This window comes from Scylla paramamosain, chromosome 14 (genome assembly GCF_035594125.1).
Source record: "Scylla paramamosain isolate STU-SP2022 chromosome 14, ASM3559412v1, whole genome shotgun sequence".
In the NCBI taxonomy this organism is placed as follows: domain Eukaryota; kingdom Metazoa; phylum Arthropoda; class Malacostraca; order Decapoda; family Portunidae; genus Scylla; species Scylla paramamosain.
The window spans coordinates 22,224,923-22,243,695 of NC_087164.1; the positions used below are offsets into that span (position 1 = coordinate 22,224,923).

Below are 18,773 nucleotides of genomic sequence, written 5' to 3' on the forward strand. Positions count from 1 at the left end.
AAGGACGTAAAGGTTAGTGTACTCTTGGCCTCGTTATCCGACGGGGAACAAATACTTACTTTACGTCGTACATAGATATATTGCGGTCAGAGGGTTGATTTGTACAGTGTAGATCTTTAACTTTGGACCGGAGAGAGAGAGAGAGAGAGAGAGAGAGAGAGAGAGAGAGAGAGAGAGAGAGAGAGAGAGAGAGAGAGAGAGAGAGAGAGAGAATGACGGTATAGAAGTAAAATTTTTTGGAAGCTGTGACTGCTGATGGCAAGGAACTGATTAAAGAAACAGATATTATACACTGGATGAATGGGTAGCGTTAATAGCTCTTGCATGTAACCTTATATGGGCCCTGATAAGGTACATTATGGCAACAATTATGTAACTACTACGTGGGAAGAGTTACCTATTTGTGAGATGGGAAAACGTTTGGTGAGGCCAGCGTGATAAATTTACATGAAGAATAAGGGCAGGAAGAAGGAGAGGGAATATGAGTGTCCGAGTTAAGTTAGTAGAAAAGTGTGCGGTGCTACAGTTAGTGTACAAGATCAAGGCGGGGACAGGTTGGGATAGTGACAAATATCGATTAACAATTCTCTTCCGTAACTAAACTGGTACTGGTTAATATTTTGAACTCTTTTCCGTTTAACTTTCTGAGAGTGGCAAGTGAGCGGGCCTTTTCCTCTCTCTCTCTCTCTCTCTCTCTCTCTCTCTCTCTCTCTCTCTCTCTCTCTCTCTCTCTCTCTCTCTCTCTCTCTCTCTCTCTCTCTCTCTCTCTCTCTCTCTCTCTCTCTCTCTCTCTTGCCAGTCTCCTTCGCACGCAAAGGAAAAAAAAAGTATATAATGACACCAAGAGAAAATGAGAAACTAGTCAGTAATTATTCCTTGATAACACATTATTATTTATGAATCCAATTATCCAAGTACGAAGAACTACAAAATTCAAGCATGTCTGCAAAAGAAGGAAGAAAACTGATGGTCATTACTAGATATATAATAAAGTATAATAAGAATAAAAAGATAAATAAGACTCGCAAATTGAAGAATTATGAAACACTAAAAAAAAAGTAGGGAACTTATATCACGTCGCAGTTGGTAATACGGAGATGTGTACGGAAGTAGAGGCGAGTCTTAAAATGAGGAAGAGAGTGACGGCTATTATGTTTTATGAGGGGATTAAGAGAGAGAGAGAGAGAGAGAGAGAGAGAGAGAGAGAGAGAGAGAGAGAGAGAGAGAGAGAGAGAGAGAGAGAGAGAGAGAGAGAGAGAGAGAGAGAGAGAGAGAGAGAAAACTGGAGCTATTATGTTTGTAGAGGTGATAATAGTAATGCTTAAGTATAGTGTGGCAAGGCGTGGACATTTCATGCTACGATAGGAAAAAAATGCAAGACGAGCAGACAAGCGTGATGTGTGGACACGAGAGTTACAGACGAGGGCAGAATACTAATGAAACAAAAAAAATGCAGAAGTAAAACAAACCCTCGTGAACCAGGCGGAGATTTCTTTCTTTTTTTTTTTCATATATCATCTTATCTTGGAATCTAATCATTATCATTCCTGTGCGCTTTTTCTCGTGCCAGTAAATTCTGCTCAGTATCGTTTTTACGCATCAAATGGTCACTTTTTATCGCTTCTGACAAATTTCTTATAGTACGGCTTAACAATTTGAAACCTAATTGGTATCATCCCGCTATTTTTTATTTTTCATTATTTATTTATTTTTTGCTTTTCGCGATGATACTCTATAATTATCACGCTTTTGGCTTTTTATCTTCTTATCAATATTCCTTTCATTTTTTTGCGTTGATAAGTACGAATATCATCCGTGCACACACTCATCTTCAGCTAGTCTTTTTTTCCTTCTAATCAACATTCTTTTTGCCTTTTGTGCTGATAAGTGTGAATATAATCAGTATACGCACTCATCCTTTACACTTTTTTTTTTACTTACTAAGATTCTTTTTCTCTTTTGTGTAGATCAGTGCCAATATAATCAGTTCACTCACACCTTGCTCCTCCCGAAGGTGTTCGCGGCGGCGTTCGCATCCCTGTCCTCTGTGTCCATCGGGTTCATCACATCCTACTCGTCCCTTACTCTGCAGCAACTCAGAAACGACACGTCCATTGATTACGTCGACAGCAGGGATGCGGGATGGATAGGTAAGTCTCTCTCTCTCTCTCTCTCTCTCTCTCTGGGACTCATATTCATTCACATAGAATCACAAACTACTTCTCCAGTTAGCTTGCAACTACAGCGCTGCATGTTTTTTTTCTCAATGGGTATCTGATGAATATCTTCTCAGGAGATGCTTCAGTAACATTCAGACGAACAGACAAACCAACAACACTGGGCCATCATGTCTCGTATAAGTGGTATTCATATGAGTCGATTCCCTCCCCCCCAACCCCCGCCCTCCACCACACACATTGATAGTAATCTTCCTTCCTAGTTAGGAATGGTCAAGGTTTACCCGCATCAGTCTTCCCTACAGCACCTAATAAATCTCAGTGACACCCACACACCGTATGGGCACGCCGCTGGCACGCTAAACCCACGCTGCCACTCTCGGCCTCTCCCTTCCCTGCTCCCCCACTACGAGTCATGCCCCTTGATTTCACACAGCTAAGGAACATATTATTCTGAAACGGGTTTTTAAATAATTTTTTTATGGATCTAGTGACAGATTAACAAGATTTCTGCATCCTTAACAAGAGAAACACTCCTAAGAACCTGCCAAATCATCTCTGTGGCCTGTAAAATTAGTCGCGGTGAGGGAGCAAGCTTTAATCGCGCTTCTAGTCACTCCCCATGCAGCCACACCACCTCCTTAGCACTCATACCCTTGGCAAGTTTCTCTGTAGCCTTACGTAACCCTCTCAGCCGCTCAAGTATTGTACCCACACAAGTCCTCGAACTTACAGCCGGCCCTATCCACGTGTCGTCCGCGCCACGTGTAACAAGAAAGCCCCCCTAACGTGATAGTACTCAACAAAACATGATGGGCCCCACATAATCCGGCGGTACCATGACTCTGGCAACACGTGCATTCCTCATAAACCTTTGCCAAATACGCCACTTCCGAACCATACCTGCAGTTACATGAAATTCTACTCCAAAGTTATCTGTAAGTGTATCTTGTACGTGTGTCTTCCTTTACGTTATATTATTTACTTTTCTCTTCAATCCCCGGCCACACTTACTCATATCGGCCAGGAGCCACCTCGCGCACACGCCGTGGAGTGTCAGGAAAGGAATAAATACCGCAACTCTCCTAGTTTCTTCCGTTGGGTTACTCACTTTGTAAGGATAATATATTACTGTATACCTGAACACACACACACACACACACACACACACACAACACACACAAACGTTTAATTTTCTCATCGAAGGCTTTATTAGCAAGGAATCTGCGCATGGAAGATAATGTAACGTTCATAAACAAATGATGGCGTACATGATATATAACAACATATGCCCATATATTCATGAGTGCTCCAAATCTGACTTTTCTTTCTGTTAGTGATTTTATTTATTTATTTTTTTTTCAAGTTTATGTAGTAGGTACAGTACATTTTAACAAATTATATTGTGGTATGTGAATGGCTGCCCTGAGTGTTGTCAAATGTTGCTATTTTTGTTGTTAAGCTGGCGTGACAAAGGTGCAGGTTCTCCTTTCCTTAACCTTGTTGTTGATGTTGTTGTTGTTGTTGTTGTTGTTGTTGTTGTTGTTGTTGTTGTTATCGTTGTTCTTGTTGTTGGTGGTGGTGGTGGTATTGTACTTTACTAGCGTAATAAGACTAACACAGTACCGGTTCCTGTTGCTGTTGTTCTTGTTGTTGTTTCTGCTGTCGTTGTTGTGCCAGCATACCAAGGCTGACAAAGCACCGGTGTCGCCTCCCTCAGCCTCCGTGCCGTCCATCTCGTCAATTGTGGGTTCCCTGTTCGGGGGCTTCCTGATGGACGCTGTGGGGCCGCGAATGACGCTCGTGATGACCGCCCTGCCCTGCCTCTTCTCGTGGGCCTTCATCGCCTTCTCCAACAGCGTCACCCTGCTGTACATCGGCCGCCTCATCACCGGCATCTTCTTGGGGATCTTCTCTCCTGTGCCTCAGGTAATGCTCCCCTTCACTGATTCTTCCCATGTTTAATATCTTCCTTTCTAATACTTTTCATCTGTACGAGTAATGCAGGTAAATTTCTGGTGCGCTATTTTCAAGGAGCACTGTACCTAAGAAAACCACTAACAACTTTGAACCGTTACGGGCAATATAAATGCAAATTAAAGAAGTAAAATGAATGTCAGCGTGACACTCCTTTCCTCAGAGAGTACGGTCTTACTTCATCAGGTGTACGCGACGGAGATTGCTGAGCCGCACATCCGAGGCCTGATGGGAACCTTCCCAGAGGCTGCCGTGGCGCTTGGCAGTCTTCTTTGCTACGGCTTCGGGTAAGAGTGTCAACCACTTGATCGTTGTTTGCGTCACGTATAGAACATCGAGACGGGTTTTGTGGCTTTTACAGAGCAAGCTTTCTGAGATGTCACTTACACTTTTGATATCAGTAAAAATGGAAAAAAAAAAAAAAAAAAAAAATAGACTGCAATTTTAGACTTGTTCAGAGTCAAATACTTTAAATCATTATCTGTTTTTGTAATTACTCTCAAGTACAATATTATGAAATATGTTGTATATATTCGTTGTCTTTATTACTGAAATAAAAGAAGGAAAAACATGCTATATCTAGTCCGCACTGGAGTGTTTTCATTCATGGCTTTGGGTTCAGGGCGATAACAGATTGGCGCTGGCTGGCGGTAGTGTCGGCGGTGGTGCCCGGCGTGCCACTGTTCCTGAGCATGTTGTTGCTGCCCGAATCGCCACAGTGGCTCGTCAAGAAAGGAAGACTGTCCAGCGCCGAGAAGTCCATACAGTAAGTACAATGTTGGTATTCTTTCGGTGTCATCGCTCTTAGCTCCATAGCCATACCACACCTCCCCTGTCCCAGCGCTGTGGTGGACATTTAGAATTATAGAAAGATAAATACGTCTTCAGTTACAAACAGCAACACATTTAGTTTAGTTATAAACGCTCTTGTTCCAGTACCGCAGCACACATTTTGAATGGTAGAAAGAAACATATTACTCCATATAGCGACACATCAGACCTAAACCTCACATTACTGTCATAGACTGCAAAAACCTTCATCGTCACCAACATTTTATTCTCTCATGTATAAAAGAACCACTCAAACTTTATCCATCGCTCCCGACAAAGAGATCACTACTGACGCCACAATTTCCTTTAAATCAAGAAAATGCATACTGACAGATCTGCTGGTCTTCCGCTAAGCCATCAAACACTCACAGCCTACATAAGCAAGACACGGCGCTGGCGAGAACACCAAGCTGAGTGTTACGAACATCCAAACATGAACAGTCACCACTCAATACTCGAGGTTGATGACTGATAAGCCTCAAATACGGAAGTGTTGTCAACTAAAAACTGAGATACCACTTTTTTACGTTGTCTTATGCATTAAAACTGAAAAGGAAAACGTAACATCAATGCAAGTATTCCGAAAAAACAATGTTTTCCGTACTTTTAGTTGAGCCAGCCAGCCTCCAAGACGCTGATTACAAAATTAAAATAGTTTGAATAGTCCTAACAGAAGACAACAGCGTGGGGCTCCTGCACAGCGGGGCGTGGCGCCTTCTTAAGTTGCCAGGCACTTTACAGCCCAGTGACAAGTAGTTTTATAAGATAATGAGTTTCCCAGACACCACAGCTTACATTAATGCACAGATAGCTTAACTCAGCGATATGCAAATGAATGTCTTACTAGACGCTGAAGAAAACTTACTGCCATTGTATTCTCATTCTTATCATCTGAACGAGGCCGAAGCCCCTTCACGGCCACGCTACGTCAAGGCCAGACTAATGAGTGCTGGGACATTGGGAATCCCAATCATGAGACTAAATGCTGCATATAAATAGTGCCAAGATAGACGAGTTTCATTTGAATTCTATCTCCGGAACTTGCAGAATTTTCCTTACTACGTTTATGAATCCTTTTAACTGATATGATCTCTCATCAAACTTTATAAATTGATCTCGTGGAAATTTAGGGCATGATTTAAAAAAAAAAGACAGCCGTCAATCAAAAAAAATGACTGAATAGTATAAATCCTCCAGAGTATGTAGTTCAATTTTTATTCATTGAACTTGTCTAGTGACAATCAAATAAAAAGTTTCCAACTACCAAATGATTAAAGAGACCCTCGACCCGCTCACTGCTGAGGAGATAGCTTGGATGCTACTTTTCATTCAAGCCTGTTTGGATAGCATCGTTATGGCCATCATTCTGGCCCTTAATAGTATTTACATTATGTATCTAGTACCAACTTGGTAATATATGCCAGAGGGTCACGATTACAATATAACTAAACAGGCTAAAAATAAGAGGAGACAACACTGAGAGCAGTTCACTGACCAACAAACAAACACTTTGCAATTCTGCAAGCACCCTCAAGCACACGCACACACACATACACACACTTTCTCAGATATAGTGGTGTGTGTGTGTGTGTGTGTGTGTGTGTGTGTGTGTGTGTGTGTGTGTGTGTGTGTGTGTGTGTGTGTGTGTGAGTGCCAGTGTGTGAGCACTCATTTACAACATATTACTCCAACACCCGTCAAGCTCCCACGTACCCTCCCCTCCACCCCGACACCCTCTCATTACCCACGCTCTACTCCAGAATGAAGTTATTCTCGGCTATTATAGCGTAAAGAGCACCACCCATCCCGTTACGTAAGTCTTGAATCAACACAGCGCGACCCGTCACTGACACATCAGAACGCACACTACTTGATGTTATGTTGCGAAAACTTCAGCCTGCAATGAGGACATCAGATGAGTAGGACATGTGCGCAGGTCATTAACATACTATTGAGGAAAGTGACTGGCTGGCGCTTAGTGGTGAGGCGAGGGCAGGGAGATGCCAGTGAGGGTCGGTCGCTGACCCAGACACTAACACATTCCTTGTGGATACGTAACTATATTGGCACTGGTGCTTGAGTGCCTCCTCTCACTCACCCACCTAAACACGCACGCACGCACGCACGCACGCACACGCACACACACACACTGGACACACACACACACACACACACACACACACTGGACTGAGGAGAGAGAGAGAGAGAGAGAGAGAGAGAGAGAGAGAGAGAGAGAGAGAGAGAGAGAGAGGAGAGAGAGAGAGAGAGAGAGAGAGAGAGAGAGAGCTCTTTATTATGCCGCCGATAAGATTATACCAATTTATGTCTAAGTCAAGACATCAAGATAAAGATATGCGCTAGGTGTGTGTGTGTGTGTGTGTAGTATGAGAGAGAGAGAGAGAGAGAGAGGAGAGAGAGAGAGAGAGAGAGAGAGAGAGAGAAGAGAGAGAGAGAGAGAGAGAGAGAGAGAGAGAGAGAGAGAGAGAGAGAGAGAGAGAGGAGAGAGAGTTTGTGTATGTTTTACTCGTCTGGCTTTTCACTGAGTCCATCTGTCTTCATGTCTGTGTCGCAGGTTCTTCAGGTGCCCGACCCACAACGTCAAGGGGGAAGTGGACATCATTCACACCAACATCCTGGAAACGGACGGGGCTGAGATATCCGTGTGGGAGCAACTGCGTCTCTTTAGGTGAGATTGTACCACATCCAACTTTTTCTTTTTTTCTTCTTTTGTAGGGAGCTTAATTTCCTGTATTTTTTTTTTACGAGTTTTCTTATTAAGTTTGGTATATTTTTCTGCACTTGTCTATTAAGGAAAAATATTAATGCTCCTGAAAGTCACGTGATCTTCTTGGCGAGGAGTTTCCGGTCTTGAATACGTACAAAACTCCTAAAGGTCACCTGACTTAACAAACTGTAAATTGGAAGGGAGCAGCGGTCCTCAGCTGGTGGCGGCGACACAAGAGGTCTTGAGGAAGGGCCCAGCTGTGGCCTTCGCAGGTCCTTCAGCAAACGAGGAAATAGTGAATTAAATGGTTCAACGCACACTTGCTCATGGGCGTATAAAGGGTCATTCAGCTCGCTCCTCTTGTGCCGCTATTTGCACTTGCTTCCTTTATCAAGTGTGTGAGCCAACAGCTTAGCCACGCCTGCCTCTGGTGTTGAGATCAAGCAAACTATATGAACAACAAATTATGGTGTTGTGGGGGCTGACGAGCCTTGTTTACCCTGTAAGAGATGCAAAACCCCACATCTGCTCTGATGGTACACACATGACACAAAATGTTCCCTTCAACCATGAGACACAAATATTTTTTTATATTCTTCGTTGCACATTGTGACCTTGTTGAGACTGACAAGGCTTGTTTATCCACTGACTTACAAATGAAAAACAGCCGGCTAATCTAATGGTACATACAGGACGGAAAGTGACCCCTTCAACTACCACCATGATTCAGTGTGGAGCGAAATTACGTATCCCTTCCATCTCGCTATGAACGGCACTTCCTGGCCACCGCGGCTCTCAGCGGCCAGTGATGTCATAACAGGTGGACATGAATAGATCTGAACAGGGAACACTATGAATCTTTTGACACAAATGGAAAAAATAAAGATTTAGAGCATATAAACTTATTGAATAAAGAAATGACACAGTAACAGAAGAGACAGAAAAAAACAACGACAGTTGATTACACATCACACGCTGCACCTAAGATCGTCTTGGATAGAATACTGCAGAGGAGGAGCAGGAGGTTGGAGATGAAAGAGGAACAGTAGAAAGAAGAGGAAGGATACGAAAAGGAAGAGAGAGAGGAATATAAAGGAATCAAGAAGCTTGTCAAGATGATCGTTCTGGACCTCTAATCATGTTTGACTCGCACTCGTGTGGGACTCCTGCTCACCAGCTGCACCCTACCCGAGAGAGCTTAAATCCCATATCGGAGTCAGATCTCTGGCTAAGGCTGTGACCTTTCATACACCACACATTCCGTCCTGTTGCTCAACAAGGATAGTAACTACTCACTCGTCAGTGAAAACTTTTGCAACGGAGCGCGAAATTCAGCCAGACAAGTGACAGACAAGGACATAGAAATTGAACCAGAGATGAAGATATACAGGAAACATAAAAACTTAAAGAATAATAATAGGACAGAGTAGTAAAATTAAAAGATATTATGAGCAGTAACAATTATATTCACAAGCAAAGCAGCGAGACTACACTTATGCTACCCTTCATTGTAAACTGCAAGAGTTAAAGAACAGTAACATAATCCTAACATATGAAATAATATTACTTGGAGAATTCTGGGACTCGTTCTTGATGCTAAGAGATATAAAGTAAGTCTGATGTACAAACTTTGATATAGACGAGTCAGTCAGAACAACAAGAAAAATGTCATCAGAAAATGGAATAAAGAAATGCAATGCTGATTATGCCAACGACGATAAAGAATTAAGCAATGAGGAGACACCTTGTAAGACAGATATCACCTACATTCTTCAAGGAATTCGTCGAAGAGAAGGGAATTACGTGCCGAAGAATCTAAAAAATATCTGTTCTTTGTAAAAGTTGTAAACTTATTCGACATCAGGAGCCTAGAAAATGCCCCTGCATATCTCAAACTTTATGATCTATTGTGCAGTAAATTTGTCTTGTGCAGCTTTCAATCTTTGACTTGAGTTATTGAAAATTTGGTGACGTGCGTAGAAATCCCTCATTATATTTAATCAAGAATTTTTCAAATGGATTTACTTTTCAACCTTTTTTGCTTTCTCGTGTTACAGAAAACCACAAAACTGGAAGCCTGTGCTGATTGTATTCCTGGTGTTCATCTGTGGCCAGTTCAGCGGCTTTGCTGTTGTGACTGCTTACACGGTCGACATTTTCAACGAGGCGGACACAAACTTGGACGCAAACAACGCCACTGTTATTGTCGGCGTGGTGAGGTAAGATACTAACTAACCATGGTCCTTAGTTTGAAACGCTCTGGGCTGTCATGATGACTAATTTCAAAGGTCTCGTGTGTATTTTTTCTATTGACAGTGTTGAATACCTCTTAAACCATCACTAAAATCATGAAAACACTCAAAAACTAAAGCAGCTTCAATAGAGCCTTTTTAAAAATTGCGAGATGTTTGGAAATGTGGTCAAACTTCACTGACCTAGACTGTACATACTACATCTAAAATAAATGAAATCACAGCAATATTTCGTTCGTTCACCGCTTCTTACACTCTCCAATAACGTTATGTCGAGGTGTAATGTATCATATTTGTGAAGATAATAAGATTTACTTGTGCATTCCAACTTCTTCACTGGTGGAGAATTTTCCTTAAGATTACCTGCAATCCTTTAGACACGTATTCATGTACTTAATTATACTTCTGTACTCTAGGAAAGATAAAACTGATTCCTTTCTCTCCCATTTTTCTGATGTAAACATTTTCTTCTACTATGCTCATAGGAGTGAAAGGGTTAATGTCTATCCACCACAGATTCATGTCCACCCTGGTGAGTGCCGCGCTACTGGACCGTGTTGGCCGCAAGCCGCTGCTCATCATCTCGGCCATCGGCTCCAGTGTTGGCATGGTCTCCATCGGTGCCTTCTTTTATCTCAGGACAGTGGGGAGCGCTGAGGTGAGAACGCGGAAGTGCGGTGGACTGACGGGTAGAACGAGGCACCGGGAGATAGAGAGATAGATAGACACACACACACACACACACACACACACACACACAAACAGTAAATGTACACTATGTATTTTACTCTCCTCTATTTCGTATCTTGTGTTTCAAGGCTGTGCAGTTAGAAATGGAGACGTTAGCATACTATAGCTGCTCTCCTAATGCATGAAAAGAGGCTAAATATCAGGCATTGAGCACTCTCCCCAGTATATTGGATAAAACGCACCATCCACCACACACAGTTCATATAAAGATGCTAATGACTCACGAACACTTGTGGCAGCCTTTGACCCGGTTGTTGGTCGACTCTAGCTTGCCTGTAGTAGTAAGAGTGCAAAATCTTTCCTCATTCGCTTCTGTACACTTCCTTCTATGATGGATGGTGTCATAATCCCCCTTAAAAGCCTTTTTACTTCTAATGAATTGCACCATCTTTCTCTCTTTCCCCCGCAGGGTCTGGGACTCCTGCCGCTGGCGTCGCTGCTCGTCTACGTGTTCTTTAACGAGTTGGGTTACGGCCCCATTCCCTGGCTGCTATCCGGTGAGCTCATCCCGCTGGCCGTCAGAACCATCGGAAACGGTGTTGCCGTCACTGCTTATTCCTTGGCTGCCTTCATTATTGGCCTCACATTCCCGTACCTCACAGCCCTCATGTCCACCTACTTAGTGTTCTGGATGTACGCAGTCTTCAGCCTCTCTGGTGTTGCCCTCGGGGTCTTCTTACCAGAGACAAGAGGCAAGACGCTGGAGGAAATTGAAAAGTTCTTTGCGCCAGAGAATAAAGAGTTCAAAAAGATTCCTTTCCCTTGAGCTAAGCATGATGTTCCGCAACACTACCACCATATGATATACGTATATACCAAAGTGCCTTAAAGAAAACGTCTAGCTGCCAATGTTCGTAGAGCTTGCTTAGTCAGTTGTCAAGAGTTCTTTTTACCGTCTCGGACTCGCCTGCCACACTACAGTCATTCCACGTGTAGAAGCTTAAGTGGTCACTGCAGGAGGCTTGCATTATGACATATGCGCATGTAACTAAAAGCTAAACGGGATAGATTTTCAAAAGTAACTTCACGTTCACGAAGTATTAAAGGTTGTGACGCACTTGACCTTCAGACTTAAAACATTATTACTTGTTGATCCGGCGCTCTCTGCTTCAAGTCACTTGTTATGCAATTATATGCCTGCAATTTTGACTCAACATCATATAGGGCATCTAAGTTCATGAAAGAAGGATTTTCTGTACAAGGCAAGTAAGTATAATGGATCTTTAATTCTTGGCTTTAACATAATATTTACAGTGTTCCAACTTCCTAGGTCTCTGACTCAGCATCAGATACAAAATATTAAAGTCAGCGAAGAAACTGAAATGCGCTGAAGAGTTTTTGGTACATGTCAAATATAAATGAGCTTCTCTCCATTTTAGACCGAGATATTCAGTGACATCGCCCACGTGTTACTAAAAAGAAGTGTATTTGTAACGCGAGGAACTTTCCGTCGTGAGTACATACTGCCCCTGTTGTCACTGTCTGTTAAAGAAAGTCAGGAATCAAGGACAACAAATGACAAACTTCGCCACAGTAACAGAAAATCCAGAAAGACTGAAAAAGAGAGTCAAGACACTGAAACAAACACACCGACACACACACACACACACACATTCATACCAGAAAAAAAAAAAAAGTGACGAAATGGGAGGAAGGAGAGGAAGGGATGACAATGTGTGAACTATTTTGTATTTCACTGGTTTTTAATACATTTCCGTGCATGTTGTTCTACCTAATGTGTTGATTCCACGTTGATTTTTGTATTTTTTTTATTTTTTTATGTGAGTCTGCATCTTTTTTCCCTTAGAGAAAATGAGGCAGAGGAAGAAGGAATACGAAATATTGAGAGAAGAAAAGCAGTCTTCTGTCTGTTGCTTAGAAAAAAAAATGACAAAGGGAACTCTGAATAAGAAAAGTAAGTTTGATGCAAGTGATAACTTTTAACTGTTATTTATTTATTTATTTATTTTTTTTCATCCTGAAGCCGTAACAGATTATTATGAGGGACATGGATTAGTTCTCTCTTTACATGTGCCAAAAAATGTATTCCTGATCAAAACCACGTAGATCTGTAAACACTACAATCCATCTTGCCTTCAAACCATTCGTGAGGGACAGTTGAATTGCCTCATTACAAAAGTTTCACCTACTGCCTTATTTGTTTTAAGGGAATTAAGACTGTATGCATTAATCAAGAGGTGCTATCACTTTTTTCGTTCTTTCGTTACATGGAATGGAGATTGGTCAAGGGCTGCACAAATTTTATATAAAAAGCCTGCTTAATAACCACTCCCTAAAAGTTTGTATAGCAAAGGTCCTGGAAAGGTTAGCCGATTTAGTTTTGGATCTGTCTTAATACTTTCTCAAAGGTGTTCAAGTCGTAGGAAGGTGGAAAACAGAGGCACGTCCTTGAGGGACAGGTTGTTCATGATTTTATACAACTTGGTAACATGATATTTAGATTTTTAGACTAAATTAATTGTTGATTGTAATTTTTATATATAAAAAGAGGATTTTGCATTTCTTACTGTTGTATATTTTGGCATTCAGAGTAAATTATTTAATTACAGGAAGACATTATTATTCTCCTTAATTCTTAAGAAGTGATGCATGTTGTCTTATGAACTCAAGAACAGAAAGGAAGCTTAAAGAAACTTGGTAACTTACACGTGGCAATCCCTTTGCAATACATAATCTCATATACAAGTAATAATTTCGTCATACTATCTCTTAAAGTTCCTTGCTGACTGTGCGCTAAAAACCTGATTATCGAGTCCGTTCCAAATACATGTCTACCAAACCTAACTTTATCAACCTTAAACCAGTTATTTTTTGTCTCCATCTCTCTTGTTTCTTACTTCGTTTAAATACCTCTCGGTAGTATTTCTTCTCGATCTACGCCTCTTTGTTATATTGTACTGAACCAGCAGATCTTCATGTTTTCAGAAGCACGAACGCTACTAAAAGTAAACACACACACACACACACACACACACACACACACACACACACATCATAGTCACTACAAGTGTTAACTTTTTCAATTCTCTCTTTCCTTTTGTGTTTTCAGCTGCCTCGTGTTGCTTTTTTGTCCTTCACCCATTTGCTTATTATATTATATCATATTATATTATACTGTATTATCATTATATACTTATTATAATTTTTTCTTAGACACACACTCAACACCACACCCGTAGATACAAACACACACATAAACACATCATGGCTGCTTTTTATATCCACTGCCTGACGACGCACAACTGACCGCCATGCAGTGTGGGCGAAGAGGCTGTCTTCTATCCCGCTCCCCTCTAAGATTTGCTGGCTAAGATACGAGAATATGCTGGCTGATGTGAATGTGAGTGTATGCGTGTAGGTCTTGTCTCGGCTGTCTCTCGGTATGTACTGTATTATCATCATTGTTAGCAGCGAGTACCCGACAGTGCCAGGTTGAGGAAAACGCTACTGTCTCCACAAGATCAATTTGGAACGTCTTGCACTTGCAGGACGAGTGCTGAGTCATTAAGGAGCTTTAAAAGAGGATTAGAAAAATTTATGAGTGAGATGATAGGTGGAAATAGGTAGATATTTTCTATACAAGGACTGCCACGTGTAGGCCTGATGGCTTCTTGTAGCTTCCCTTATTTTCTTGTTCCTTTAGAGGATAACAACAGCAGCAACAACAGCAACAATAACAACTACTTCTACCACTATCACTACATGAAATTCCTCTTATAATTCACTTCCCCTTTAATTTGTTTGACTTTTTATTTATTTTTTTTATTATTCATGACAACGACTAACAAATTCTTTTAATATTTCTAACTGCAATTCTATCAATATTTATTTGTTAAACTCAGCGCAAGGCAAATAAATGGAGAACAGTGATTCTCACATGGTAACCGAGCGCCTCCCGCAACGTACGCTGAGAAAACGAATAAAACAATTTTTTTTTGCTCTCCTATCGTATAATCTCGTGCTTAGTGTCTAACAAGACTGCAACACCCACATCATCATCATCACCATCATCGCCAGTGCAGCACTAGCAGAGGTTACACCCATCACTAGCTCAAGGAAGGATCCCAATTCGTGCGTACTGTGACAAAACATTCATATTCTTACAACACTACTTTCAAAAGGACTATTTTCAAAGTCTGATACGATTAGTTTGGTGAAACAGATTTTTCTCTAAGAGTGGAGCAGAATCTTTGTTAAACTATCACTAGAATCATGAAAACTCATTGGAAATCACAAACAGATTGTATTAAAGGTTGTTTAAAGTAGTCAAGATAAAGCGCGGAAACTATGAAGAATATAACTTCAAAGGAGTTTACCACCAAAAAGAAATAAAGGACATACTGTACAGAATGTGGTGGAAAAGAGCGTTTCTAGAAAAGGAGATAAACAGTAAGAAGGAAATCACACACACACACACACACACACACACGGAAGATAGGAAATAGAGATCAAGAAGGCAAAAGATGTGCCGTTGCAAAGTCTATTCACTGGAACATCATCTGATCTGAACAAAAAAGTCTGTCCCTAAGACTTCATCGCCTCATAGGTTTCCAGACAGAAAGCATCCCTGAGTACACATGAGTGAACACCAGGGTCATAGACACAAGGGCCATGGTCACCAGGGCCATGGACACGGCTATTTCATAACCTTGACTGCTGCATGACTTTCAGTATAGCTCTTCTTTGCCATTAGTCTTAATTAATCGTGAGTGGCGGCTGTGAGAGGCCCCCAGCTGAGTTTATGTGCAATTTTATGAAGGTCACTCACCGCAAAGTCACACCACCATTTTATGTAAATATTTAACAGTCTCTATGAAGTGAATCATATGTATACTCGTGTACACATGCGTCTCTTTCTTTGGGAGACAGAGGCGGCGGGAGAAGTGATGAGAAGATGCTGAATCCGGTGTTGCTGTTGGTCGGAGACGCGTCAATAAGAATAATAACGGACAAAAATAACGGACAAAAACGTCAAGATATAATCATATCTACGGCCTTTGGAAATAATCCTAATGAGAAATCAAAACGTTTAATCTTAGCGTAATACGATAGAATGAATAGCAATTTCTAGTTGGAGAGTTAATTCTGAGGCAGTGGCAGAAAAAAAAAAAAAACGAGAATTGGAATAATCATATCTATGGTCTTTGAAAATAATCCTACTGAGAAATAAAAAAAAAAAAAATTAAATGCGTCAGTGTGAATAGCAGTTCTTAGTTGGAGGGTTAATCTTTTAATCTGGAAACACTACATTTCATAGGCTAAACTGAGTCTTGTTCTTGTGGGTTTTGCTTCGACTACAGACTGTATTTTCAGATGTGTCATGGTCTGTCTCAGTTACTTCGGTCTCTAGTGGAAGTTACTGTGATTTTCAGGAGTGTTTTCATGCTCCTAATGGCGGCTTACCAAGGACTCTGCATCTTTTACTAGAAAAAAAAAAAAAAGAATCTGACGAATCATGTGCGTGTCCTTTGAAAAATCATCTTAATGGGAGTTCAAAGGATTTAAGAATACAAGGCCTCAACATTACTTTTTACGCATCTATCGTGTCAGTACAAGTAAAATTTGACAGATCCACAATAAATACGACCACTGTAACTGTGATAATGATAAGAAATAGAAATACAAGAGAGAGAGAGAGAGAGAGAGAGAGAGAGAGAGAGAGAGAGAGAGAGAGAGAGAGAGAGAGAGAGAGAGAGAGAGAGAGAGAATGTGTGTGTGTGTGTGTGTGAGACTACTAGGAAAACTGGAAATTAAGTAAGTTAATGCGACAAAACAGCGAGGTCATAATGACGCCACAAGGAAGAAATTGAAGCTCTACAAACAGAATTCACCATGAACAACTATGTACATTGGTATATTTACCCTCGGGCTGGACGTAATTACTGGATGTCTGTCAGAGTTGCTTGTGTTTGCTTTCTTTCAATCATATCATCTGCGTGCGTGCTTCCCACACCTCGGGTATACAACGACAGCTAGGGTAGGGTGTCTTGATTGCCTGTGGGCGTGAACAAATGCGCACGTAGATCCACTTTCGATGGTTGCCACACTGCGAGCTGTATTGATGTGTTCCAGTTTCTCCAAGCATTCCTCACTTTATGACCAGGGATGCTTTGGTGCAATAACACTCCCATCTTGAGTGAAGGAGATAGAATCCTTTTCGTCTTTTCTAAGTTTCCTGTGGCCCGCTTTCAATGGTTGCCACACTACGAGATATAATGATGTGTTCCAGTTCTTTCCTTGCATTCCTGACTTTATGACCGGAGATGCTTTGGTGCAATACCTTTTCCATCTTGAGTGAAGTAGAATGCGCAGTTTCCGTCTTCGTTTTCTAGGCTGGCTCACTCATTTCTACGTAAATTCCACCCGCGGGGACTCCTTAATGAAAATGTCACATTGAATAATTCTCCACGTGTGAATTTCCGAAAAAAAAAGATAGATGAACTTAATTCAACCGAACGTAATCTGAGCTGACGTAACCTGAATTTTTTTTTTTTTTTTTTTTTTTTACGGGAGGAACTATTTTTGTGGAAATCTTGTTGGTGGGAATCCTCGCAGGGATATTTACCTGGAAGGAGTTTTACGGTATACGCACTTATCCCCTCTCGCTCTCGCTCTCTCTCTCTCTCTAAGGGTTCATTGGTATGCCTGTACTCCACTACAACTACTTACCCTATATCCGTTTTCTATTCCCCTCACACCTGCGTACGCATAAGAATAGTAAGAGCACAACAACCCGCCGCCAGGGCCTCCTTCACCATATCATTAACACCAGAAAACAGGTCTGTAAGTGGATCCTTCCCCACCCGGATGAGTCTGGCTCAGACCGGCGGAGAGGGAAGGTGCGGCGTCTGGTCTTCACATTCCTCGTGTGTGTGTGTGTGTGTGTGTGTGTGTGTGTGTGTGTGTGTGTGTGTGATTCATCCACGTGCTTGAAGGTCACGTGTTGTGTGTGTGTGTGTGTGTGTGTGTGTGTATCCAAGGGCCCTGCAGTGGAGCAATCTTGGTAATCTTTCAAAAGTAAACATACACTATTATAAATTCGAATACTAATTTATTGCTGATAGCCATTTAAAGAAGGTCGCCTAGGAATTTGATCTCAAGGACGCACTCTTATGAAACTTACCCTTCCTGGCTTCTCTCCTTACGGCTAATATTACTACATCCATATCTTCGCTACAGGCTTAATAAGAACAGTCATGGACAAAAGTTGCGTAACATTCTGCACTCAATAACTCAATACCATTATGTATTTTCTCTCAGTTCCCTGATCCAATGACATTCACAGAGTTTAATTATAGATACTCAGCAGATCGGAGAACTAAACATCAATACAGTACGAGAGTGTGTTACGTTACTGACTTCTGAAGAAGACTACACTTTGTTTATTATAATGAGTGATTTAAAATGATAATGCATAAATGACTAGCTATTTGACATTATTTTCGTACTTTTCTTTGCAGCATTTATGAGCTTATCGTTGTGGCGTTATTAGATCAACCTTTAAGTCTAACCTTTGTAACTTGATGTCACTTACAAGTGTCCGGACTTTCCAGTGATATGGCCCATGGTATGTTTTTAGATTAAGCTTTTAATCATTCTTGGGAGAAAGTCTCATGACATGTAGTCCTGTTCCAAATTCAGATGAGCCATAAAAAAAAAAAAAAAAGTAAATATAAAAATCCGAGCAGAGTGTTTGGCAATTTGAGGATCCTTGAAATCTCTTCTTCCTCCTACTTTTCTTGTTCTTCTCCTTCCTCCTCATGCACGTGATGGTGATGGAACAAGTGGGGCAGGTATATGGGTGGCGTTAGTATCCTTAAGTATATGTTGTTTGCTTTTCACTGGAATTCAGGTTAATGTGTAATGAAATCACATGCAAAGGCCACAGAGATGATTAGTTAGATTCTCAATATACATTTTTGTCTGACTTGGAGGGAGCTACTGTTGTTATTGTTATCGTTATTCCTTCCCTTCATGGTCATGGCCATAATTTGGTATGTAAGAAATAAACATGCACACAGACATAAATTACTACATAAC

At 41.3% G+C, this 18,773-nt stretch overlaps 1 protein-coding gene and 1 long non-coding RNA gene across 2 annotated transcripts in view; one reads left to right on the forward strand and one right to left on the reverse strand.

Annotated features, from left to right (window-relative positions):
• LOC135107034 (facilitated trehalose transporter Tret1-like) overlaps positions 1 to 13,281 on the forward strand; it is an 18,046-nt gene extending 4,765 nt beyond the window's left edge. The window contains exons 2-9 of the mRNA XM_064016604.1: positions 2,015 to 2,150; positions 3,898 to 4,106; positions 4,341 to 4,441; positions 4,777 to 4,920; positions 7,558 to 7,671; positions 9,768 to 9,929; positions 10,479 to 10,620; positions 11,122 to 13,281. Of these exons, the coding sequence (XP_063872674.1) occupies positions 2,015 to 2,150; positions 3,898 to 4,106; positions 4,341 to 4,441; positions 4,777 to 4,920; positions 7,558 to 7,671; positions 9,768 to 9,929; positions 10,479 to 10,620; positions 11,122 to 11,478 (1,365 nt within the window). The 3' untranslated portion in view covers positions 11,479 to 13,281. The remainder of the gene's footprint in view (positions 1 to 2,014; positions 2,151 to 3,897; positions 4,107 to 4,340; positions 4,442 to 4,776; positions 4,921 to 7,557; positions 7,672 to 9,767; positions 9,930 to 10,478; positions 10,621 to 11,121) is intronic.
• Positions 1 to 18,773, reverse strand: part of LOC135107035 (uncharacterized) — a 115,248-nt gene that overhangs the window by 8,117 nt on the left and 88,358 nt on the right. The gene's annotated exons all lie outside the window — the stretch shown is intronic.